The 26,864-nt window shown below is 47.5% G+C and overlaps 1 protein-coding gene across 1 annotated transcript in view; it reads right to left on the bottom strand.

Moving 5' to 3' along the window:
- LOC147124900 (FERM domain-containing protein 7-like) overlaps positions 1 to 26,864 on the bottom strand; it is a 114,417-nt gene that overhangs the window by 63,496 nt on the left and 24,057 nt on the right. The window contains exons 2-4 of the mRNA XM_085994605.1: positions 21,889 to 21,993; positions 19,865 to 19,907; positions 4,639 to 4,717 (exon numbers count right to left, since the gene is read on the bottom strand). Coding sequence (XP_085850731.1) covers positions 4,639 to 4,717; positions 19,865 to 19,907; positions 21,889 to 21,993 — 227 coding nt within the window. The remainder of the gene's footprint in view (positions 1 to 4,638; positions 4,718 to 19,864; positions 19,908 to 21,888; positions 21,994 to 26,864) is intronic.

Below are 26,864 nucleotides of genomic sequence, written 5' to 3'. Positions count from 1 at the left end.
ACAAAATTGAGTAATTAAATTCTTCAATTTTTTTGACAAAACTACCATTCAAGAAACAACAAGTGCAACAAAACCAACCAATCAAAGCATTCAAATCGTTTCACCATATTCTTTTTAACCACCATTTGCTTTTTCACTCAGTTCAGTATTAAAATAACAGTTATAAAATAACTGGTGTATGGGGATGGAATCAGCCAAGGAGGGAGGCCAAATTTGGATCTGATGGCTTTTTCTTGTCCTTGATAAAAAAAAGTCTAAATTTAAAGGCACACTCTTGTCCATCGATGAGGTCCAGTTATGGAAGAGGCCAATGGTGCTCTACCCAAGGAGACCATCTAAAGTTAAAACCCAAACTCGTAACTGTGCTGAACCTGCATTGATTCAAGTCAGGTGTGTGATGGAACACTCACCACTCACTTGGATGGCTCAAACCACATCAATACTTAAGAAGCTCGACATGCCCCTGCCACTGGACTCAATATCCACCAAATCCATCACTGGTGGACAGTGGCTGCAGTGTATACTATCTGCAGGATGTACTCCAGCAACTCATTAAGTTTACTTGAACAATACCTCCCAGCCCCATGGCCTCTACCCGCGAGGTGGATAAGAGCAGCAGTGTCATGTGAACACTGGCACCCCCAGGAACCTGTCCAAGTCACACACCATCCTGACTTGAACATATATCGCCACTCCTTCATCAACCCTGGGTCAAAATCCTGGAATTCCCAATCTAACAGCACTGTGGGAGCAACTTCACCACATGGACTGCAGTGGTTCAAGAAGGCGGCTCACAGCCACTTTCTCAAAGGTGACTACGAATGGGCAATAAATGCTGGCCCTGCCAGCGACGCTCACATCCAGAGAACAAATACGAGAAAAACAGGGAAAGTGCATCTACCGAGAAATCTACAGGTATAGGGAATTACTATGATGCAGGGTGTAACAAAAATAACATTTTATTTTGCCCCATTAAGTTTTATCTCCACCAATAACTGCTTTGAATTTACTTAGATGCAAGTGTTTATTAGATGGTGTGTCGATGATTCCAGCGTCAAAAATGGATTAAATGCAGGTATAATTTTTTCCCAAACATAAATCAACTGCAAACGACTGCTGGTCAAAGATAAAACAGAATTCTCGCAATCAGAAAATTTCCAGCTCAGTCAGCTAGACAATTCTGTCTGGGCCAAATTAAAATAAGTCTCTTAAAGGCAACTGCTTATAACTGCTGACAAAATATATTCAAAAAGGAGTGTATGTGCATCATTAGCCAAGTGTAGGTGATAGAGGTGACTGAAGGTGAGGTCCATGTTGGTGCTTCTTAGAGAGAGGGTTAAGTGCTCACTGCTTCAAACAAGGGGGGCAGTAGCTGAGTGGATATGCCAATATGTCCAATGTTGTATTGGGTTTACCGCTACTTGTGCAGATTGTTCTTGAGGGGTAATTATGGGGTTTTCACCCTGCAATCACCAGGTCTCATTAAAAGGAAAATTCTGTCAGCAACATTACCAGTTCAAGACATGTTGTAAACGATCAGAAAGATACTCTGCCTGCCTCGAAAAAAATACTGCACATAAATTCATGGATAATCTGTTTTATGTGTTGGTTGAGGGATAAATATTGGCCAGGAAACCAGAGAGACCGTCTCTGCTCTTCTTTGTAGTAGTGCCGTGGGATCTTTTACATCCATCTGAGAGGGCTGAATGGGCCTCCGTTTAACTTCCCATTGGAAAGACGGCACCTCCAATGTGCAGCACTCCCTCAGTACTGTAGTGCTGATGGATGAACGGGACTTGGTGCGAGTTAGGACACGGGCAGCAGAGTTTTGGATGAGCTCAAGTTTACAGAGGGTTGAAGATGGGAAGCCGGCCAGGAGAGCGTTGGAATAGTGAAATCTGGAGGCAACAAAGACATGGATGACGATTACAGCAGCAGATGGGCTGAGGCAGGGGCGGAGGTGTCTGATATTATAGAGGTAGAAGTAGGTGATGAAGAGGATTATGGGGTTGGAAGCTCAGCTCAGGTTCGAATATGACACCAAGGTTGCGAACAGTCTGGTTCAGCCTCAGACAGTGACCAGGGAGAGGGAAGAAGTTAGTGGTTAGGGAACGGAGTTTGTGGCGGGGACTGAAGGCGATGGCTTCAGTCTTCCCAATATTTAATTGGAGGCAATTTCTGCTCATCCAATACTGAATGTCGGACAAGCAGCGTGATGATGTTGCCGAGGGGGAGCATGTAGATAAGATATAGATAACCCACAACCTTCTGACTCCGAGGCGAGACTGCTACCACTGAGCCATGGCTCACAGCTGTGAATAGTTGCAGTTACTGATACTAATTGGTGTTCTTATTTAGGGTTTATCCACCAATGAAGCAACAACATGAAGCTCCTTCGGAACCAGCAATCAAGAAATATAAACACAAGTAAGATTGAGTTGCTTGGCCTTCTAGGGTCAGATTATTGGGGCTTGGAGGTTGCATGTGACCCATGGGCTGTGGTTTGGGTGCCCCTATCCTGGGGGCAGGCTCAGTTCTCAGGGAGTGCTGCAATGAGAGAGCGTAGCTGTGTAACCTCCCAAAATTATAATGCAGACTATAGAATATCAGAATGTTTCCCCAGAAAAAAACATTGTCCCCATGTCTCTTTTACTTAGTTAACTGCATATGATAAGAAAGAAAGAACTTGCATTTATATAGCACCTTTCACAACCTCAGGACGTTCCCAAAGTGCTTTACAACCAATGAAGTATTTTTGAAGTGTAGTCACTTTGTAATGTAAGGAATGCAGCAGCCAATTTACACACAGCAAGCGCTCACAAACAGCAATGAGATATTTGACCAGTTAACCTATTTTATTGATGTTGGTTGAGGGATAAATATTGGCCAGGACACCAGGGAGAACTTCCCTGCTCTTCTTCAAAATAGAGATCTTTTACATCCACCTGAGAGGGCAGATGGGACCTCGGTTTAACGTCTCATCCAAAAAACGGCACCTCCAACATTGCAGCACTCCCTCAGTACTGTCCCAGGAGTGTCAGCCGAGATTATCTGCTCAAGCCTCTAACTGCGAGTTGAGAATGCTACCAACTGAGCCATGGCTGACACCTCGGAAGAGAATGGGCTTGTGTATAAATGCAGTAGGTTAAATGGGATCTGCAGACAAAAGGCCAAATAAGTGAAGCTCTAGTAAAACTAATGGCAAGACGAGACAATAAAGAGAAAATGAGAGGGCAGTGAGTAGAACACAGGTTTAATTAACCTTTTCACTCCTATAGTTCAGCATTATGTCACTTTCAGCCTCTGAAACTAACTTCTGAAATGCGTCTGATTTTTAAAATCATTATGTTAATTAACTTTTCGCTCATTAACAATGATGTCATTCTGGAATTATTTTCTATAATTAGCCCTTTGAGAATTCTTAAGGAATGATAAGGCGGTCATAAAAGTGCTTTGGATAATTGGGATAAAATGGCTCGGTCGTTTCAGAGACGTTGGTTAAGGCTGTACAGTCTGTAGGAAGTGTAGACTGCATGTTTTCACCTGTACTTTGTCCCTCTTAATCAGAGTGGAATGTAAGTTGACACTAAGTACTGATATAACCATTGTCCCAGCAATCACTGTTAGGGGACCTAACCCATAGACTCATTTGTTACTTTGAGCTTTAACACGGGCACAGCCACATGGTAAGGTGAATTTCATGTCATAGTATTTGATGTGGGAATACCAGAATAGAAGCAGAAGGAGGCATTGAAGGTAAAGCAGGAGTGCTTCTCCAGAAAGTGTAGCCCTCCCCTGCCCTGGCCTTCCCTACACTGGAGTGCTGGCAGGGGGCCAGAGGTTGCTCGACTTTCTGTAAGCTGGCAGAAATTTCCCGCACATTCCTGGGTCAACCACAGCTTCATCTAAACATCACAACTGTTCCTCAGCTCACAGGCAGCAGTATGGGAGAAGCGTGCATGCTTTAAATGCCATCCGTGGCTCAGTGGCTGCACTCTTTCAGGTGGACATAAAAGATCCCATGGCACTGGTCCGAAGAAGTAGTACGGTGGCATAGTGGTTGTGTTACTGGATGAGTAATCTGGAGGTCTGGACTGATGATCCGCGTGACATAAGTTCACAATCCCACCACGGCAGCTGGGGAATTTAAATTCAATTAAATAAAGCTGGAATAAAAAGCTAGTGTCAGTAATGATGACCATGAAACTACCAGAGTGTTGTAAAAACCCATCTGGTTCACTAATGTCCTTTAGGGAAGGAAATCTGCCGTCCTTACCCGGTCTGGCCTATATGTGACTCCAGACCCACAGCAATGTGGTTGAATCTTAACTCTGAAATGGCCAGCAAGCCACTCAGTTGTATTGAAGAGGGCGGCTCACCACCACATTCTCGAGGGCAATTAGGGATGGGCAATAAATGCGCCGGCGATGTCCACATCCCATGAATGAATGAAAAAAAACCTCTTGGCTCTAAGGTCAGAAGGTTGTGGGTTCAATCCCCACTCCAGAGCACATAATCTAAATTGATATGCGTTGGCAACAGGTGAGGTCCATCTAGAATTTACAAAATGATCATTTAGGATTTTAATGGTAACTTGAGTTGGTTGCGTTCCTCAGAGCAGGAGCGGTCTGTACCCACCTTGTCAGTTCATCTTGTAGTTGCCCAGGATCGGGGGGAAAGAACTTCACTACAAATTGGAACAGAACCTTCTTCACCCCTGTCAAAAGAAAATGGACTTCACAAATCAGGCATTAAAGTTCAGGAAGGCTTCATGGATGAGATTAAAGCAATAAAAGAGGAACTGCTTCCCATTCATTAGTTCGTTACGTAGGAATACATAGAAGTTACAATGCAGAAACAAGCCATTCAGCCCAACCAGTCTGTGTCAGTCTTAACCCTCCATGCCAGCAAATAGTTCTGATCCCATTTACCTGACATGTTCCCATATCCTTCATCCTCTTTGCCTTCATCCATCTATCCAATCAAATCTTGAATGTTGACTTAGTCTCTGCCTCAACCACTAACACTGGAAGTGAATTCCACAGCCCCACAGCTCAGTTTCTCCTGCCCTCTGTTCTAAATCTCTTACATTGTAGGAATGTCTAGTTCCTATCCAAAGACTGAGGTCCACTCAGGCGCTTAAACAAAACGAAGTTTAATGGAAACTAACAGGTTTAAACAAGTAACTGCAGGAGAACATCGAGTGTAGGTCTATTCAGTTCGGAGGCTCCACGAGGACTGCTGGCTGGTCCCGTGGTTGACATCATGACGTCATCACGTTCTTCCCGCCAGTGGGGGATCACGTGATGTACGGCGTGACGTCATCGCGTTTACCCGCGCTGTTAAAGTAATCACGCTCTGTACAAGTAAACAGTATAAATAAAGATACAGACTCAGGCTGTAGCTAACATGTTGTTAAAGGGAATTATATACAAACGATCTGAGTCCTTTAGTGGCTCCGCCACATGCGCCCCCCCAGAATTGTCTTTAACAGCAAAAGTGAGACGGCGAGGCGGCCTGACAAGCCTGTCCGAGTGACTTCTGTAACCCTGAAGTGGAAGCTGATGGACGGTGGTCGAGCTGGCGGGCGGTTGTGGTGGATCTGGCATGGCGACTGTGGGCGGTTGGCCCCTTTTTGGCGGTTGAGCGATTTCGACTGGGCGGTCCAGGTCTAAGTGTGCCGGCTTCAGCCGGTCAACCGATATGTGGTCCAGTTTACCACCGATATCGACCGAAAAGGTCTTGTCTCCCAGCTCTATGACGTGGAAGGGACCAGTGTAAGGAGGCTTGAGCGGATCCCGGTGAGCGTCGTGGCGGATAAACACGTACTCGGCGCTTTTCAGCTCAGTTGGGACGTGGGAGCTCTGTAAGCCGTGATGCAACGTAGGCACTGGAGCGAAACATTGGCCGCTTCCTGGTGGCTGACGAGTTGCTGGGATGCGGACCATGGCTCTGTTGGAGACGGGAGGAAATCCCCTGGTACTCGTAGTGGCTGGTCATGTACGAGTTCCGCCGAGGACGATTGCAAATCTTCTTTGGGCGCTGTACGAAGACCCAAAAGGACCCAGGGAAGTCTGTCCACCCATCCCGCGCCTTGAAGACTGGCCCGCAGAGCGGCTTTGAGCGACCTGTGGAATCGCTCGCACAGGCCGTTTGTCTGTGGATGATAGGCGGTGGTGCGATGTAGTTTGGTGCCGAGTCCCTGAGCCACAGCGTTCCAGAGCTCAGAGGAAAACTGCGGTCCATGATCGGAAGAGATGTCCGCCGGTACCCCGAAACGAGCAACCAAAGAGGAGATGAAAGCTCTGGCCACGTCTGCCGAAGTGGTGGAAACCAAAGGAACGGCCTCTGGCCATCTAGTGGTGTGGTCTACCATTGTGAGGATGTGTGTAAAACCTTGAGAAGGTGGAAGCGGCCCCACAAGGTCCACATTCACGTGGTCGAATCGACGCTCTGGAACAGCGAAAGTGGCCAATGGAGCTTTTACATGACGCTGTACCTTGGCCTTTTGGCAGACCACGCAGGTGTTGGCCCAGTCGCAGACATCCATGTGCATACCCCTCCAGATGAATTTTGATGACATCAGCCTTTGCGAGGCCTTCATGCCAGGGAGTGACAACCCGTGTATGGCGTCGAACACTTTTCAGTGCCAGGCGACTGGAACGATAGGGCGGGGAACTCCCATGGAGATGTCGCAAAGTAGCGTGGTGCCTGCGGCATGGAATTTGACGTCGGCCGCTTGGAAGCCAGAGGGGCTGGTCCTGTATGCTTGGACCTCTGAGTCCGAGGCTTGATCCGCAGCCATGAGGGCATAGTCGATTCCGAGTTGGACTGCGTACACAGTCGCGCGGGAGAGGCAATCCGCCACCAGGTTGTCTTTGCCGGACTAATGCTGAATGTCCGTGGTGAATTCTGAAATGAACGTCAGGTGACGTTGTTGCCAAGCTGACCACGGTTCGGCGGTCTTGGCCATAGTACACGTTAATGGCTTGTGGTCCACATAAGCCGTGAACGGACGTCCCTCTAGTAAGAACCGGAAATGGCTGATGGCTAGAAAAAGAGCCAGCAACTCCCGGTCGAAAGTGCTGTACTTTCTTTCGTTTCACCGTAGTTGACGGCTGAAAAACGCCAGCGGTTGCCACGTCCCATTCACCCACTGTTCCTGCTCTGCACCGATTGCGTAGTCGGTGGTAAGGGCAATGGTGGCACCTGGAAGCGGGTGCGCCAGCATGATTGCGTTGGCCAAGGCGCCTTTGGTGTCGACGAACGCCCGGTCCATCTCGGCCGTCCAGCTGATCGGATCCTTACCGGACTTGGCCTTGAGGGCCTCGTACAGGGGCTGCATAAGCAGAGCCGCCTTAGGGATGAACCAGTGATAAAAATTGACCATCTCGAGGAACTCTTGTAGGGCCTTGACGGTCTGCGGGAGCGGGAAAGATGTAACCGCCTCAACCTTCATCTGTAAGGGAATTGCGCCGCCTGATGTGATGCAGTGGCCCAAGAAATCAATCCGCTGCAGGCCGAACTGGCACTTGGCTGGGTTGATAATCAAACCATGTTGTCTGAGGCGTGTGAAGAGGGTGCGCAAATGGCAGAAGTGCTCCTCTTTGCTAGGGCTGGCGATGAGGATGTCGTCGAGGTAGACGAAGAGGAATTTTAGGTCCCGAAGCACGGAGTCCATCAAGCGCTGGAAAGCCTGTGCAGCGTTCTTCAATCCAAACGGCATCCGCAGAAATTCAAACAGGCCGAATGGGGTGATGACTGTGGTTTTCGAGACGTCTTGCAGGTGCACGGGGACCTGGTGGTAACCACGGATGAGGTCGACTTTTGAAAAAAAGGTATTTCCCGCCAAATGGGCCAAGAAATCTTGGATATGCGGGATCGGGTACCGATCAGGAGTAGTGGCGTCATTCAGGTGTCGGTAGTCGCCGCATGGCCGCCATCCGCCACCGGGTTTCGGAACAATGTGGAGAGGCGAAGACCAGGGACTATTCGACCGGCAAATAATCCCCAGCCGCTCCATCATGTCGAACTCCGCTTTCGCAGCCGCGAGCTTGCCGGGTTCGAGTCGTCGGGCCCATGCGTAAACTGGGGGGCCGGTGGTGGTGATGTGATGTTCTACACCATGTTTAGTGGCCGAGGAGGAGAAAGTGGGCCTGGTCAGATTTGGGAACTCTCCAAGGAGCCGAGTGAAGTCGTCTGGAGGTGGGAACGCACAGAAGACAGTGCACGGCACGGCGTTACCGCGGTGGCACGGGATGGAGTGGAACGTGGCCGCATTGATCAACCGGCGGTGCCTGACATTGACCAGGAGGCCGTTGGCGCACAAAAAATCCGCCCCAAGGATGGCCTGCGTGACTTTGGCCGTGATGAATTCCCAGTGGAAGCGCTGGCCGCCGAAACACACCTGGACCCGCAGCCTTCCGAAGGTCTGAACGGCCGCGCCATTAACCGCCGCGAGGGCGGGGCCGTGGCTCCCAGCTAGTATATCGAGATTTGACGCAGGTAGGATGCTACACTGTGCCCCGGTGTCGCGAAGGAAACGTCGACCAGATAGGGAGTCGGTGATGAAGAGATGCTTCCCTGAATCTCCGATGGCCATCATAGCCGCAGGGCGCTCGTTAGACCCGGTCCTCTTTCGCCAGGGTGGCTGTAGATGTTTTTTTTTGTTCGAAAAACTGCAGGGAGGGCGGCAGCATCTTGCTTTTGCGCCAAAACGGGCATGGTAGAAGCACAACCCCGCTGATTGAGGAGCTGGAGCAGCGTCTGTGGGGGATGGGCGCCTCGTGGCCGCGCAGTACTGCTGTGTCACCGCGAAAATCTTGTCCGCTTCGGCAGCAAGCTCCGCGCAGTCTGTGACTTAGGACCTGGCTAGGGCAGCCTGAACTTGCTCTGGGAGTAGGCTGAGGAATAGCTCCCTGAAGAGGAAGCATTCCGGCTCGGAACCAAGGAGCGTGAGCATCTGGCTCATGAGCTCGGACGGCTTGGAGTCCCTGAGGCCGGGCATAGCGAGCAGCCGGTGGGCGCGCTCTGACTTTGTGAGCCCGAAGACCTGCAGCAACCACGCCTTTAACGTGTCATACTTGCGATCAGTAGGCGGACGACCAAGTAGGCTGACGATCCACGAGGCTATGGCGCTGTCGAGAGCGGAGACCACGTAATAATAATGGGTCTGATCTGCAACGATGTCCCTGATGGCAAACTGGGCTTCAGCCTGGATGAACCACGCGGCTGGTTGGTGCTCCCAGAACTGCGGTAGCTTCGAGGTAACGGCGTTCATTTCCATGTTGATTGTCTTCTGTGAAAACCGTTCACAAAAGTCAGGGTCACCAATGTAGGAATGTCTAGTTCCTATCCAAAGACTGAGGTCCACTCAGGCGCTCAAACAAAACGAAGTTTAATGGAAACTAACAGGTTTAAACAAGTAACTGCAGGAGAACATCAAGTGTAGGTCTGTTCAGTTCGGAGGCTCCACAAGGACTGCTGGCTGGTCCCGTGGTTGACGTCATGACGTCATCACGTTCTTCCCGCCAGTGGGGGATCACGTGATGTACGGCGTGACGTCATCGCGTTTACCCGCGCTGTTAAAGTAATCACGCTCTGTACACGTAAACAGTATAAATAAAGATACAGACTCAGGCTGTAGCTAACATGTTGTTAAAGGGAATTATATACAAACGATCTGAGTCCTTTAGTGGCTCCGCCACAACATTTAAATTTATATCTATGGCCCCTTATGTTTGACCCTGCAACCATTGCTTCTCTCTACCCTGTCCCACTTTCATAATTTTAAACTTCAATTAGATCGCCCCGCCATGTGTTGTTCTAATGATAAAAGCCCCAATTTTTCAAGTCTTTCTTCATATTTTGTATTTCCCTTTACCAGGCACCATCCCAGTGAATGTGTTGAACCCTTTCCAAAGACGCAACAGTGTGGAGCCCAATACTGCACACACTACACTAACTGAGGTTTTATTAAGGATCTACATAGACTCATCATTACTTCCTGCCTTATATATTCAGCTCCTTTGCGCCTGCCGTTAGCGCCTCCAGGGGCCGCTAATGGGGTGCAAAGGGCTTATCGCCTGGGGGAGGGCGAAAAAAGTGCCTCCTGAGAAATTCGGTGGGGCGTTTCTGAGGTATTACCCATTAGTGCTGCACCGGCGCCGGTAGCGCCCCGGGCCGCTGCGCCGCCAGGGATGACATCATAGCCGTGCGTGGCGACCCCTTAGCGCCCCGCCGCATCCCCTTACATCCCCACGGCAGAAATTCAGCTGCACCCCGCAAGGCTGCTGCATGCAGTGTCAGTGCCAGACCCGCGGGTCGCGAACCGGACCGACCTCCACTCACATGGCAGTATTTAAGAGGGTGGTGCAGCTGCAACCCGCGCCGCCATTTTCTTTTTTTTGGACGACCTCCACGTCAGCCCTCCGTGGTGGGCTGTGGCGTGGTCCTGGCCGCCATCGTGCAGCCCGGCACCGCATCTCAATGCCGAGCTGCGGCCGTGGCCCCATGCCGCCCTGGTGGCCTAGTGTGGACCAGCGGAGGCCCTGCGGAGTGCACAGCGGCCCTCCCCTTTAACTGAACTGGAGGAGCATTGAAACGCCTCAGTTACCGCCCCACCAGGAAGTGGAGTGCCCAAGATTGTGCTCCACTTCCTGTGCGGGGCAGTAAGCTGAATTTAGCGGCCGGGGTGGTACTTCCTCTCCGGGCGCTAAATGTCCGGGCTTAACTCGGTTACTGCCCCCAAACGGGGCGTAACCGAATTTCGCGCCCCATATAACCTCTTGTGATGAAGCCTAGAAATCCATTAGCTTTTTTACAGCCTTACCAACCTGAGACGCTGTCTTTAATATCTTGTGAACCTGTCCCCCCAAATCCCTTTGCTTTGATAGCACTGAGCCTACGTCCATTTAGATTATCATTACTGCTATTTTTACCAAAATGTATCAACTCACACTTACTAAATTACAGCTGCCACCTTTGCCCATTCCACCATCTTATCAATAGCCCATTGCAGCTTCCGTCGGTCTACTAAAGAATTAACTACCCCTCCTATTTTGGTTCCATCTGCAAATTTAAACCCCATTCCCTCTAAGCTTATAGCTAAATCATTGATATACACAGTGGACCGAAGTGGCCCCAGGGACAGGATTGAAAATCTAACTGTATGATGATTGTGTGACATAATTATATTTAATCTTGTTGCACTGTCTCAGTCCTGTTTTATTGGGCGCTCTCTCTCACTCTCTCTCTCTCTCTGACTCCCTCTATGGCTCTCTCTCACAGACATTTATATCTCCCCAAACATGGGGGTCGATTTTAACTCAGCCGTGAGGCGGGCTTTGAGGCGTGTGGGGGGTTAAAAATCGCAAAAACTGGGGGTCGGGACCCCCCGCCTGGTTCCTGACCCCGAGCCATTTTAACCCAGGCGTGTCTGATGGTCCCGAATCAGTCCTGCCTCCAACAGCAATAATTGGCCTTTATAATCCCATTTTAATAGGCCCTTGCATTTTTAACCCTTTTCCCATGTAAAACCCGCCTGGTGGGGATCACGCCTGTGAAACCTGGCGTGAGCACTATTGGCTTGCTGACTATCAGCTACAGGTCAACCATTAAAGAGGAGATTTGATCAGTCATCATTTGCAGGTGGTAGGACTTTGTTGTTTCAGGCCTGGGGCAACTTTTACCTGGCTTAACCACACCTGTGGAAGGTTGGAGCCTCACACACATCTCCAGTGTGACCTCCTGGGAAACCCCGCTCGCCACCTTCACTCAGCGCTTCCTCAACGGAGGCATATACCAGAAGCATGGGAGCCATTTATTTCCTTCCCTTCTGTGCATTAGATGAGCTCGAACACCAGCCGCGGCACCAGCAGAACCAGGAACAACAGCAGCAGCAACAGGAGCACCAGGCTGCTGCTCACCCACCTGAAGCTGCACAGGCCAGAAGGGGCCAGCGCGTGGAAGTGGCTTGAGAGCACCTTGCTGCGCTTCAGAGGGCCATGGGGACCCATATCTGCACTGGCAGTCCTGCTCAGAAGGACTTCCATGAAGGTCTGGTTTCTCTGTTCAGTAGATGCCCATCGCTGCTCAAGAGATGTAATTCTATTATGAACACTCACCATGTTTTCCATACCCTGGCGACTTATCTCCTCCATGGAGGTTACCATCCTTTCCATGGTGATGCGTTCATGCGCCAATGACTCCACAAAGGCTCTGCTCATGTTCGCTATGGACTCCTCCATTCGCTCCACACTCTCATTGACCCTAGAGACAAAACCTGCCAGAGACTCCTGCATCTGTTCCTGGAGTTCCAGCCCCGCTGATCTTATGGATGGGCCCAGAGGCAGAGGGTCGACATGCAGCTGAGCCGAGCTGGCAGAGTCCTGCGCCCTCTGTCTAGCACTCTCCACTGCTGTCCCTGTCTCCACAATCTGCTGATGCTCACTTGTGAGCTGTGATACACCAGGTGACAACACTATTCTATGTCCAGAAGGTCCCACCGAGGTGTGAGTGTCTGCGCTGGTGCTGGGTGCGCTGAATTCTGCTGACGCTGCGCCCTCAGATGTTGCAGATTCCTCTGAGTCGTCTGGAAGCTCAGGCTCTTCCTCCTGGACAGTGGGGATGGGGGCTCGCTATGGTCCTGTGGGGGAGTGAAGGAAAGAGTTAGAGATGTGAGGTCAAGGTTACATGCACATTGCATATTGCAGATGATCATAGGTCCATCTGTTATAGCTTCAGAATCATTATCAGCGACTCATGCAATATCAATGAGAGAGATGGAAAACTATTCTGTCACCAGCTTGCTGTGATGCACCCGTCTGTCCGTCCCCCACTTGCGCCTCATCCTCCAGTCCTACAACCTCCAGGACTGCCTCCTCCCAGGGGGTGAGGTGGGCTGCTGATGGTGGCCCTCCTCCTGTCCTCACTCGTTCTCTTTTATTGTGAGCTCTCTTTTCCTGCAATGAGGGAGACAAGTGGAGTTTGAGTGAGAATGAAGGAGTGAGCGTAGAAAATCCATAGCATAGATGCTTAGAGGGAGACAAAGATGGAGTGAGGTGGCAAGACCAAGGGCCCTCCCTGTGTGTTGTCAGTTGTTTTCATAGCATCAGAGTGATAGGGAGGGTGAGGGCTGCATAGTCGAATAGTTAGGTGAATGTGAGCATAGAGAGAGAGGGAATGGGTACGGGTGCATTGATGTCAGTGTCAAGTGGGATGTGGAGGAAGAGATTGCTAAAGCTGAGTGCTGGTGAAGAGAGGCAATGGAGATCAGATTGAGATTGATGGGAACTTCATACTCACTTTTCCAGTGTGCTGAAGGTCATGAAATCTCTTCCTGCACTGTATCCAGGTTCTGCGGGTAGCCGATAAGGAGTTGACCTCCTCTGCCACTTGCAGCCACGCAGCCTTTGTCTGCTGGGGAGGCATCTTCCTCCCTGATGAAGGGAAGAGCACCTCCTTGTGAGCTCTTGCTCCCTCCACTAAAGCCTGCAGGGCAACGTCATCAAAACGGGGTGCAGACCTTGGTCTTTCTCTTGCCATTCTGCTTCCAGCTCAGTGTATCAGCAAATGCCAAAAGGTTGGCAGCCTGCAGAAGAAGCAAGGCTTGCTGCAGACCCTAAATGCAGCAGCAATAATGATGTCATATTATGCGACTTTCTGACTGGAAATACTCATTTGCCAAGGGTTCCCACACGTTGGAAATCAATTGGCCAATTGAGTTAAAATTGCATCAATCTCACACACCCATTTAGACTCATGTGTCGACCCCATGGTGTCTGAACCACTGAAAATTGGGGGTAGGTACAAAACCCCAAAGCATCAATCACAAGCTACCAATAGCAATGCCATTAATAAATGGTGTTTAAGCATCTATCCGACAATGTGGAAAACTGCCCAGGTATATCCTGTCCATAAAAAGCAGGACAAATCCAATCCGGCCAATTACCGCCCCATCAGTCTACTCTCAATCATCAGCAAAGTGTCGTCGACAGTGCTATCAAGTGGCATTTACTCACCAATAACCTACTCACTGATGCCCAGTTTGGGTTCTGTCAGGACCATTCGGCTCCAGGCCTCATTACAGCCTTGGTCCAAACATGGACAAAGGAGCTGAATTCCAGAGGTGAGATGAGAGTGACTGACCTTGACATCAAGGCAGCATTTGACTGAGCGTGGCATCAAGGAGCCCTAGTAAAACTGAAGTCAATGGGAATCAGGGGGAAAACGCTCCACTGGCTGGCGTTATAACTAGCACAAAGGAAGATGGTTGTGGTGGTTGGAGGCCAATCATGTCAGCCCCAGACATCACTGCAGGTGTTCCTCAGGGCAGTGCCCTTGGCCCAACCATCTTCAGCTGCTTCATCAATGACCTTCCCTCCAACATAAGGTCAGAAATGGGGATGTTCGCTGATGACTGCACAGTGTTCAGTGCCATTCGCAACTCCTCAGATAATGGAGCAGTCTAGGCCTGCATGCAAGAAGACCTGGACGACGTTCAGGCTTGGGTTGATAAGTGGCAGGTAACATTCGCACCATAGAAGTGCCAGGCAATGACTGCCTCCAACAAGCGAGAGTCTAACCATCGGCCCTTGACATTCAACGGCATTACCATCACCGAATCCCCTACCATCAACGTCCTGGGGGTCACCATTGACCAGAAACTTAACTAGACCAGCCACATAAATACTGTGGCAACAAGAGCAGGTCAGAGACTAGGCGTGAATGCTACCACCCCCTCTAATTTCCCCTCCAATTCACACACTATCCTGACTTGGAAGTATATCGTCATTCCTTTATCGTCACTGGGTCAAAATCCTGGAACTCCCTCCCTAATAGCACTGTGGGAGTACCCTCACCACGCGGACTGCAGCGGTTCAAGAAGGTGGCTCACCACCACCTTCTCAAGGGTAACTAGGGATGGGCAATAAATGCTGGCCTTGTCAGCGATGCCCACATCCCATGAATAAAGAAAAATAAATCCTGCAGATCTTAATTTCTTCCATATTCTGTAAAAACAGAGATTCTAAAATATAACAATTTACAAATGAGAGACATATAGGAACAGGAGGAGGCCATTCAGCCCCTCGAGCCATTTCAGCCACTCAATCAGATCATGGTTGATCTGCACCCCAATTCTATTTACCTGCCTTTGCTTCATATCCTTTAATACCCTTACCCAACAACAATCTATCAATCTCAATCTTGAAAGTTTCAATTGACGCCTAACATTCACAGCCTTTTGGGGGAGAGAATTCCAGATTTCCACTACCCTTTCTGTGAAAAAGTGCTTCCTGATTTCACTCCTGAACAGCCTAGCTCTAATTTAAGCTAAGTGGTGGTATTTGCTGAAATATTTACGTTAATCGGGTGACGAGTACTAGTGTCTGTGAACTGTTTGCTCTATAGTTTTCATGCTACTCCAATTTTTTTGTTTCCTCCCAATCTTCATTTATCGCCACACAACCAGATTGGAAGTGAAGACACAGCTATAGAACCCTAGATTGAGGCTATCGTCTATCGCCAGTGTTGCTTCTTGATGTTGCCAGCTGTTCGAGATGCTCGCAATAAGTCAAAGTAAAGAGAACTAGTTTTCTCTCCTCAGTGAAATGCTTCATTTCCACAAGGTACTTCTCTGAGGGGACTGGCCAAGAATTTCCTATCTGGTTACAGTCAAACACCTAAAAAAAAACTATAGTATTGTAGTGATCAATACTGACAAATAATTAAAAGAGATGAACATAAGTTTAGCTTGGGTTTGAGTTATTGTATATACTGGGCCTAAGAACGCTCTTCAATAGAGTATTGATAAGAAGACAGTGTACACAGAGTTCTGCAATTACAATGGGCTTGACCTTTCTATAGTTGGCCTGTGTGCTTACCAATCACTTTACAACTTCAACGTTAGTTTAGATTATAATTGTTTAACTCTTCAGTAGATCTGCAGAACCAGTTACTGTTTGAGATGCTGTAATTATTAGAGTGAAGTCAGAATGGTCGTGGGTTCCAGCTACAATCCAAGACCCAATTACAAGATCCAGGCTGACACTGCAGTGCAGTGCTGAGGGAGTGCTGCACTGTCGGAGGTGCCGTCTTTCGAATGAGACGTTAAACCGAGGACCCCTCTGCCCTCTCAGGTGGACATAAAAGATCCCACGCCACTATTTCGAAGAAGAGCAGGGGAGTTCTCCCTGGTGTCCTGGCCCAATGCTTGTCACTCAACCAACAGAATAAAAATCAAATTACCTGGCCATTTATCTCACTGCTGTTTGTGGGATGTTGCTGTGTGCAAATTGACTGCAGCGTTTCCTATATTACAACAGTGAACTACACTTCAAAATTAATTAATTGAGAACATGAAAGGCATTATATAAATACAAGTTCTTTCATCCTTTAACCTTTTATAACTACATGACTTTACCATGGCAGTTTTAAATAACAATTAACTCCAATTTTGAAGTTTGAGTTTAATTTTGACAGCTTTAAGATAAAGAAGCATGATTGTGCAGTATTTAACAACAACTTGCATTTCTGTAGTGCCTTCAATGTACAAAACGTCCCAAGGTGCTTCACTGAAGCGTAATTAAACAAAAATCAACATCAAGCCAAAGAAGGAGCTATTAGGGAGGGTGACTAAAGGCTTGGTGAAAGAGGTGGGTTTTAAGCTGGGTCTTAGATGAGGAGAGAGAGGTGGAGAAGAGGAGATGTTTAGGAAGTGAAATCCAGAACTTGAAGCATGACCGGACCGGGAGCCAGTGTAGGTCAGTGAGCACAGGGGTGATGGGTGAATGGGATTGGTGTGAGTTAGGATCGGGCAGCAGTGTTTTGGATGAGCTGAAGTTTACAGAAGGTGGACTGTGGGAGGCCGGCCAGCAGTACTGGAATAGTCAAGTCTGGAGGTAACAAAGGCATGGATCAGGGTTTCAGCAGAGGATGGGCTGAGGCAGAGGCAGAGATGGTTGGTGTTACGGCGATGGAAGTAGGCAGTCTTTGTGATGGAGAGGATATGGAGTCAGAATCTCAGCACGGAGTCAAAAAGGACACCAAGGTTGTGAACAGGCATTGATTGGTCACGCCAGTCCTGCCTAACTTTACATCAGAGTTATCACCTGGGGCATCACCGAGTTATGTATTAAAAACCGAACCCCTCGGCACAAAGACCTCAGGCCTCAGCTTGTTGGTTCCTCTCATGCAGTAATTTGAGGTGAGATTGAGCGTAAGTATTTTGTGTGCTATGTTTAAATTAATGTTGTGGGTTCAAGTCCCACTCCAGACACTTGAGCACAAAAGTATAGGCTGACACTCCAGTGCAGTGCTGAAAGGTGCCGTCTTTCAGATGAGATTTTAGACCGATGTCCCCTCTGCTCTCTCAGGTGGACGTAAAAGATCCAACAGCACTATTTGAAGAAGAGCAGGGGAGTTCTCCCCGGTGTCCTGGCCAATATTTATCCCTCAATCAACATCACTAAATCAGATTAGCTGGTCATTATCACACTGCTATTTGTGGGATCTTGCTGTGTACAAATTGGCTGCCGCATTTCCTACATTACAACAGTGACTACACTTCAAAAATACTTCATTGGCTGTAAACCACTTTGGGATGTCCTGTGGTTGTGAAAGGTGCTATAGAAATGCAAGTCTTTCCTTTCCTTTTTAACAGTTTGCTACAGTGACTTTTTTTGAAAGGTAGTGCTGGTGTTTTCACTCAGGCTTGTGAAGGGTCCATTACTGACTAACATTTCTGAAGCAGCTTTCTATGAGAAAGGCTGCATTAATGAATTAGCACAAAGGCACTTTGGCTGCATTCATTGGTATTAGGTTGGTACTACTTATAGAAAGTTCCAGCAAGGCACGTTGGAAAGGGCTCTTCTTCATCATGAGCCAAAAATCCTTCATGGCCTTTTTCTAAAGATGGTTTTTCTACTTTAAATGTTACGATGTACCAGCATTGAACGCTGGAGGCTATGACTTACGTGCAGTTTGGGGCAGCTTTGCTCTTTGATCTTCAGCAATAAAATGGCACCTGTTACATACGCTAAATAGCTGGAAATTGGTCTGAGAGATTGGCCTTTCCCCTTTGGGATCTGGCATCAAATCCAACCTTAACTGATGGGATAAAAGCTTCCTCTTTCAGGCAGAAAGAGCTGTGCTTACTCACTAGATCGCACCTCATTAAGGTGCACTGAATACAAGAACTAACATAAGTAAATAACGCCTTGTTAATGTTCAATTATCTTTGGTGTATTTAAGGACCTTCCAACCCCCTCTAAGTGGTGTGGGGATACAGTTTGCACTAAGCACTGACTGCAGTTAAATGAAGCTAATTGCATTGCATGCAGTCTTTTTTTTTAGTTTATTCGTGATCTACAACATTCTTGTTATATAATAGTGTATGGTAATAGCACTACCCCATTATACTGGCCATGGGGAGGGTGGTGCTCTTCTGAGGTAGAGGCAGAGGCGGCAGGAGCTTGCTGAAAATCTGGCTGTGCCATACCCGACCTGAGAATGCTCGAAATAAAAACAGAAAATGCTGGAGACACTCAGCAGCCTGACCTGCTGAGTGTCTCCAGCATTTTCTGTTTTTATTTCAGATTTCCAGCATCTGCAGTATTTTCTTTTTGTATTTGAGAATGCTCGGCACTGACTCTGAGTGCCTGAACTGGAGAGTGTTCTGCTCCCCGGCGGTGACATCCCTCACATTCACGAGTGCTGGAATAAAAAGGGACTGGCAATGATCAGTACAGCGCTACGATAAAAGTACCCTCTGCTAGGATCCTATTAGCACTCACTCCAGCGACAAAACTAATGGGTGTGGGTTCAGCACTGCAGTGATTATGGTAATGGATCAGTGACCCTGCCATTGGAATCCCACCCTGCCCAGTTGCAAAACTGAACTCAGTGTAATCTGGTAATCTGGGGGTTGGCAGCAGACTAAAATGACCAGGAAAGCAGTCAGAAAACAACAATCCTTCCGGTCAGGCCAACACGTGACTGTGCGGGTGACCCTTCAAGCCTCTGAAGTGGCCTGTCCAAAACAGGGAGCAACTAGGGATGGGCAACATACGTGAGACACAAATAATGGCTCTGGTCTCATCAAGCAGCTCTCTTATTTGATATAAAGTTAATCTTTTCAAGACGGGAAAGTTATTCTCAATCAATCATACAGTAAACCCAAAATAAAAACAGGAAATGCTGGAAACACTCAGCAGGTCAGGCAGCATCTGTGCAGATAGAAACAGAGTTAAGGTTTCAGGTCGATGACCTTTCATCAGAACTGGAAGAAATTAGAAATTAATGGCTTCTAAGCAAATACAGATCCTGGGAAAGGAGGGCAGGGAAAGAACAAGAGGGAGAGGTCTGTGTTAGGATGGAGGGCAGGCATGATTAAATGACAAAAGGGGCATTAAACCCATTCCGTCTCCTTTAGAACCATCCTATTATTATGGCTATACATCTCATGGAGACTGTAGAAATATGGCCAAAATATCTTTGGCCGTAGCTTCTGATGGGAACTAAAGTGGGAGAGTCACCACGAAACCCAATCTACACCACACTTCTGGAACATTCTCTCATTCCGTCTGAGCTCTAGTTTGGAAGGCCATGTATTGACTTTCTCTTGTATATAGGTTGATGAAGCACGAGAATTATTCTGTCTAAAGGACAATTTCTTACTCGCATCACACTGGGCCATGAATTCTACTTCCAAAGCTTTCTCTGTACCCCAGTAAATGCTGGCACGCCGGGATCTCCATCCATGGCCATGTGTAATTGGCCAATCATGCTCCACACATTTCCTATTAAAACAAGAAACCCTTTTGCGTTTAGTCAGAGATAGTTTAGAAATGCGCACGTTACTCACCTCTGATTTGTTTTAAAACAGGTTTTAAGAGATCCAACCAAACCTGCAATTAGTACAGAGATCCAGATCAGTATGGCATGACAGGATAGAGCATATACATTTATACACAACATAGTTGGGTCACTTCAATTTAAAAAAAGCTCGCACTAACTCAGTGAGTAACAGGCCTGTGTGGTATGGTACTGGGCTATACAGAACATGAAGGCCCAACATTCCTGGTCTGTGTTGAGTTAGCTGATCCCAACCAGGGCAATGGTGGGGCAGGTAAAACTGGGTGGGAGTCACCATGTCCAGCAGTAGGGGAAGGGGGAATCAGCTCTGGCTCTTCTTCCTGACCACTATCCAGTGATCCTTGCTGGAAAGTGGGTTAAGTTTAGCCATTTTGAGAAGAGGGCAATCTGTTTTCATTAAAACTGCTGACCTTCTAACAAGATTGCAGGGACTCAGGGTTTCATAACGCACGGCTTCTGAGAATTTTCATCGCGGTAACAAAAAAACAAAGGCATCGTATGCAGAAGTTAAGCAGGTTGACGAGTTTGTTAAGATAGCACACACAGGAATTTGACAGGAGGGCATTAACTAGTGCACTAAAAGTAGAACAGAGAGGAATTTTAATCCATGAATAGTTAGATTAAAAAGTTGATACAGTAGCAAAATACTGCGGATGCTGGAAATCTGAAATAACAGAAAATGCTGGAAACACTCAGCAGGCCAGGCAGCATCCGTGGAGAGAGAAACAGCGTTAATGTTTCAGGTCTGTGACAGCAATTTCTGTTATTTTAGGTTAAAAAGTTGATTGTTTTTAGGTCCAAAGCTACTGACCTTCTAATGGGTCCTAGGATCCCATCCTCTACACTAATTGATACTTACTCAGACTTGGTGCATAACCAAATCATTGGCTCACAACAATGGACTTGCTGCACATGGGGCAGGAGCTACTGGGAGTCCTGTACCTCCAATGACCTCTGTGTGCCCAGGCCACCCTCTGTCCTTCCTGATCCACCGAGACACACCCACAGAGGGAAGAAAGCTCCTCTTTACTATTCACTTCTGCCACGGTGATAGCTTTGAAATCATCTCCAGCAGGAAACCCCCCTCACTCCAGTAAAGTGCCCACTTCTTGTAACTGTGGAATGCTACGAGTTCATTAGTAATGATTAGTTGGGTTTTAACATGCAAAAAGAATTGCTTATTTTCAATTTTTGCGAGTGTTTGTTAATCCATATTTGGAGGGGTAGAAGAGCAATGTTGAACATGGGCAAATAGTCCGTCAGCGCTTTCTAACGAGGTTACAATATTGTTTCATCATTTTCCATTAAACTTAGCAAAAAAGGCAATGGTATGGCCCCGAGTTAGGATAGGATTGGGCTCAGTGGATTGGTCCACCACAGGCAAAGAGTTTACCAACACAGAACTGAATGGAGCTCCTGAGGGCAGCTCGCACTCACCATACCATATTTGGGCATGATTCATCGTGGGCACTGGAGAGGAGGAGGGAATGTTCTGGAAAACCTGTGTGTCAGGAAGGCTGTCCTGGTGTCCCGGCCAAGATTCCTCCCTCAACCAACACCACCAAAAACAGAATAACAGGTCATGCATCTCATAACTGTTTGTGGGATCTTGCTGTGTGCAAAATGACTGGCATATATGCCCACATAACAATACTTATTGCGCTACAAAGTAATTCATTGTATGTGAAACACTTTGAGACTTTCCTGACAGAAGCAATAAGGTAGCTATTTAAAATATTTCTTGCATCCTTTAAATATTTCAAGGGCCCTTTTTGTTGAAAAGTAACTTTTATATGATGTAGTCAATAACCATTTATCATGTTAACAATATCAACAAATAGAAAATTGGCTCTTTAAAATATTGAATGGTATTTTCCATTTCATACCTCTCTAATCATGGAATCGTGCCGCACAGAAGGAGGCCATTTGGCCCATCGTGCCTGTACCTCTAAATTACCGCACGCTGCAGACTTTGCTACGGTTGCTAAGACACAGGGATAGGTCATCGCTTACCACATTCCCATAGCGATCGCTGAACTCCATTCCGAAGTAGTCCTCCTCAACGAGCTTCAGGTGGTGGCAGACACAATCGAAAAGAATCTTTCCGGTGGCTTTTTGCTGAGGAGAAGCCAGGTTAATGAGCAATCACTGTGATTCTGCACCCGGGTGCAGTATGGAGAAGGGGGTGTGAAAATTCACTAGCGGCGAGGCCGCTGGCAGACTTCACTGCATCTCAAGAGAGTCCGCCCGGGACGCCTAAAATAAAGGACCCCACCAATTTAGCAGGTGGGCCACGCCTGCGCAGATTGGGCGTAGGCTGTCCCACTGCTAAATTGGTCTGCTTCACCCCTATTTTACGCCTGGAAAACAGGCACAATTTCTATCCTAAGATACTTGCAAATTGATGGGTTGTGGAGTTAAATTTTATGGCCGGGGCTTTTGCTTCTGCGCTCACCAGCGTGTGGTTTCCCACTCATTTGCTTTAACCTGGGGCTGACCAGAGCAGAAGTAGAGACCCCCCCGCCAATATGTGCCACATGGTACATCCCAGAGCATCACAGGAGCGAGCCTTTGGCTCAGTGGTAGCACTCCTGCCTCTGAGCCAGAAGGTGCTCCTGACGCCCGCTCCAGAGAGTCCCGGCAAGTGGAAGACCGGAGCTTCGGTTCCCAATGGACTGCCAGTGGAATACTCACATCCAGTTGGTGTGGGTGGCACCCCCCTCATTGTATGGGTTGTGTGAGCCCATAAATTCCTCCCGCCGAACAGGACTAGCCCCCCCACTATTATCTGGAATAAAGATGGCTGTGGCCATGGAAGGAGCATCCACGCCGAGGCCTGTCAGACCGTTAATCGTCCCAGTACTTCACACTGCTCTCTGTGGAAGGAGCATGAAAACAGCAACTAGAGCAGCCCATGGAGACACCCTGGCGAGCACCTTGGTGATCTTTGCCTGCTCTCGTTATTCCATATCTAATTCTGTTGGATTAATGAAGAAAGCAGCGCTTTTTTTCCAAACACTTTAGCAATGTTGTGGATTGCAAAAACACAGCGGCTGCTGTTCATTCTGATGCTCTTTACTGTCAGACACATTAATAAATTCACCCAAACTGGGACATTTCCAGGAAATGTTTTTAAAAAAATCACTCCACAAATCTTGTAACTATTAAGCTAAGACACTTTGTACGTTCAGCTATTCCAGAACGGATTCTCTAAAAAGCTAATCCACTTTCACAACATCTATTTCTTTTCTTTCTCTGAAAATACTTTCCATCTACTCCCCAGGCATTGACTTTTGACTGACAGAATAATAGCTGTACTTTGAAGGACGGCTGCCTCAGCACCGACCAAATGCAATTAAAGATGGCGGCAGATCTACTTTGCCTTTACAGGGGATGTCCCAGGAATGTGTCCTTGTCAGATAGAAGCAAAGGATTAATAGTGGGAGGCATAATCCAAATCTATCATTATGGTTCTCGCTATTCTTTTGCTAAACACTATGTTTAATTCAACCAGTTCTCTAGGCAGAACTGGCTTTTCTTAAAGTCACTGTGGTCGTGTTTAGTGAGCTCATCCATGTCAGCTGGTAATCCAACTAACCATTAATGTGTCTAAATGAATAATAACTATAATTCTTCACACATCAAAGCAGGACATTTTAGCAAGCTAACAACACAGCAGCTATTTATCAGTAATCAACCCACAGCAGATGCAAAAGCAGTCAGCCCCTCTGACTTAGCATCTTCAAGGGGCTGTCTATGTTCTTTTGATCAGTATATTCCTCATGCTTAAAAGAGCATTCACACATCAGCAATATAAACAAACTGATCCTAATTTGAATGCGCCGTGGCTTTTGATGGTAGCGAATCTATTTAAAGGGGTCGAATATGGATTTTTTGAAAACACACCCGAAAACCTTATTTTGATTCTTTTTTCATTTGCAAGTATGTTTACTTTCCTCTCCTTCATCCTTTCAAAGGCTCCTGTCTCCACGAGGTGGAATAGTTGTACAGAGCCTTGGTCAGATCCCATCTGAAGTTCTGCATTCCGTTCTGAGCACCGCACCTCAGAAGGGATATACTGGGGTACGGGGCAGATTCACCAGAATGATGCCGGGGCTAAAAAGGTTCAATTAGGAGGACAGGCTGCATAAACTTGGTTTGAATTCCCTTGAGTTTAGAAGGTTGAGGAGAGATCTAATTGAGGTGTTTAAAATGATTAAGGGATTTTTCTATATTGGGCCTGATCCGATATCTGTCTCCTGGCATGGGCCACATTTGGCAAATGTTATTTGGACACGGTGGGGCAGAAATTGGTATATGTTTCGTCCGTTCTTTGGGCGTAAAATGGGTGCACTGTACACCACTTTCTGGGCACAAGATCCTGCACCTATTCTGCACCGGCATCATGGCCATCGCCATATTGGTCCTCACTGTTTTCAGGAGAGCCTGGCGGTCACCTGAAGTCAGACCCAGTCACTCCCAGCAGGTCAGGAGACCCACATTAGGTCACGTGACCCCCCATAGGTCAGGTGACCCCCCCCCCACAGGTCAGGTGACGTCCCCCACAGGTTAGGTGACACCAACAGGATCAGGTGGCCCCGAGCAGGTCAGATGACCCCCGCAGGATGAGGTCACCAGCCGGTCAGGTCAATCTCCAGCAGGCCAGTCAGTCAGTTTTACATCTACGACCCTTCCTCAAGAGAGAAGTGGGAGTAATTATAAAGAGTTACAAGTACTGGAATTTTTTGAGGATGTAACTGGTAGAATAAATAAGGGAGAACCAGTGGATGTGGTGTATTTGGACTTTCAGAAGGCTTTCGATAAGGTGCCGCATAAGAGATTAGCGTACAAAGTTAAAGCACATGGGATTGGGGGTAAGGTACTGTCTTCTTTAGAGAACTGGTTGGCAGACAGGAAGCAAAGAGTTGGAATAAACGGGTCTTTTTCCGAGTGGCAGGCAGTGACTAGTGGGGTACCGGAGGGATAGGTGCTAGGACCCCAGCTATTCACAATATATATAAATGATCTAGATGAGGGAACTAGATGTAATATCTCCAAGTTTGCAGATGACACAAAGCTGGGTGGGCATGTGTGCTGTGAGGAGGATGCAGAGAAACTCCAGGATGATTTGGACAGGTTGGGTGATTGGGCAGATGCATGGCAAATGCAGTATAATGTGGATAAATGTGAGGTTATCCACTTTGGTGGCAAAAACAGAAAGACAGATTATTATCTGAATGGCAATAGATTGGGAAAAGGGGAAGTGCAACGAGACCTGGGTGTCCTTGTGCACCAGTCGCTGAAGGTAAGCATGCAGGTGCAGCAGGCGGTTAAGAAGGCAAATGGTATGTTGGCCTTTGTAGCGAGAGGATTCGAGTACAGGAGCAAGGATGTCTTGCTGCAGTTGTACAGGGCCTTGGTGAGACCACACCATGAGTATTGTGTGCAGTTTTGGTCACCTTATCTGAGGAAGGATGTTCTTGCCATGGAGAGAGTGCAGCGAAGATTCACCAGACTGATACCTGGGATGGCAGGAATGACGTATGAGGAGAGATTGGGTCGATTAGGCTTATATTCACTAGAGTTTAGAAGAATGAGAGGGGATCTCATTGAAACTTATAAAATTCTAACAGGACTAGACAGACTAGATGCTGGAAGGATGTTCCCGATGGTCGGGGAGTCCAGAATAAGGGGTCACAGTCTAAGGATAAGGGGTAAGCCATTTAGGACTGAGATGAGGAGGAATTTCTTCACCCAGAGAGTGGTGAACCTGTGGAATTCTCTACCACAGAAGGCCGTTGAGGCCAATTCATTATATATATTCAAGAAGGAGTTGGATATATTTCTTGAGGCTAAAGGGATCAAGGGATATGGGGAGAAAGCAGGGACAGGGTACTGAATTTGGATGATCAGCCATGATCTCATTAAATGGCGGAGCGGGCTCGAGAGGCCGAATGGCCTACTCCTGCTACTAACTTCTATGTTCCTATGTTTCTATGAGAGAGGGAAAGCCTCTATCTATCCATTGGACAAAGTATAATTAATTATCAACATGACACAATTCAAATCAGCCGCCTTGATGCCCATAACTTGGTCACTGATTCAATGGGTAGTTGGTTCACCAGCCCATTGTTGTTGAACGATTATCCTTTACAGCTGGAATTTATTCTGCAGACAACGACAACAACAACAACAACTTGTATTTATATAGTGCCTTTAACATAGTAAAACTTTCCAAGGTGCTTCACAGGAGGGTAATCAAACAAAATTTGATACCGAGCCACATAAGGAGATATCTGGACAGATGATCAAAAGCTTGGTCAAAGTGGTAGGTTTTAAGGAGTGTCTTAAATGAAGAGAGAGAGAGAGGTAGAGAGACGGAGAGGCTTAGGGAAGGAATTCCAGAGCTTAGGACCTAGGCAACTGAAGGCACAGCCTCCAATGGTGGGGTGAAGGAAGTGGGGGAGATGCACAAGAGGCCAGAATTGGAGGAACGCAGAGTTCTCAGAGAGCTGTCGGGCGAAGGTAGTTATAGAGATAGGGAGGGGCGAGTTTGTGGCGAGATTTGAAAAGGAGGATGAGAATTTTAAATTCAACAGAAGACCTCGAGCAATGCTTGTAGCAAAGAGAAGCATTGCATAAAATGGCTTAATCCATTGATACGTTCATTGTTAATGTGCAAAGCAGCTGTCTTCAGGAGAGGCATGTCCATTATTGGCAGAGACATGCTGCTACCGTTAGTGGTGCTCCATTTAACAAAATAACACACTTAGCATCTCCAGTTAGTGCCCACTGCTGATTCCACAATGACAGCCTCTTAATGAAAGGCATGTCCGACCACATGACCAGCCTCATCGCCCTAAGGGTCTTCATCCAGAGAGCTCTCTTGTGTAACATGCAACATAAGTTGATACGCTCCGCTTTGTGCTTTTCAAATTTATTAATTTCATCAAAAATTTTGCAAGCAAGAATCCAGGGGGAAAATATTT

This window comes from Somniosus microcephalus, chromosome 1 (assembly GCF_052327205.1).
Source record: "Somniosus microcephalus isolate GS21.2 chromosome 1, FLI_Smic_1.0, whole genome shotgun sequence".
NCBI classification, from domain to species: domain Eukaryota; kingdom Metazoa; phylum Chordata; class Chondrichthyes; order Squaliformes; family Somniosidae; genus Somniosus; species Somniosus microcephalus.
Note: the sequence above shows the minus strand (reverse complement) of the source record. Positions and strands in the feature narration are given on the sequence as shown.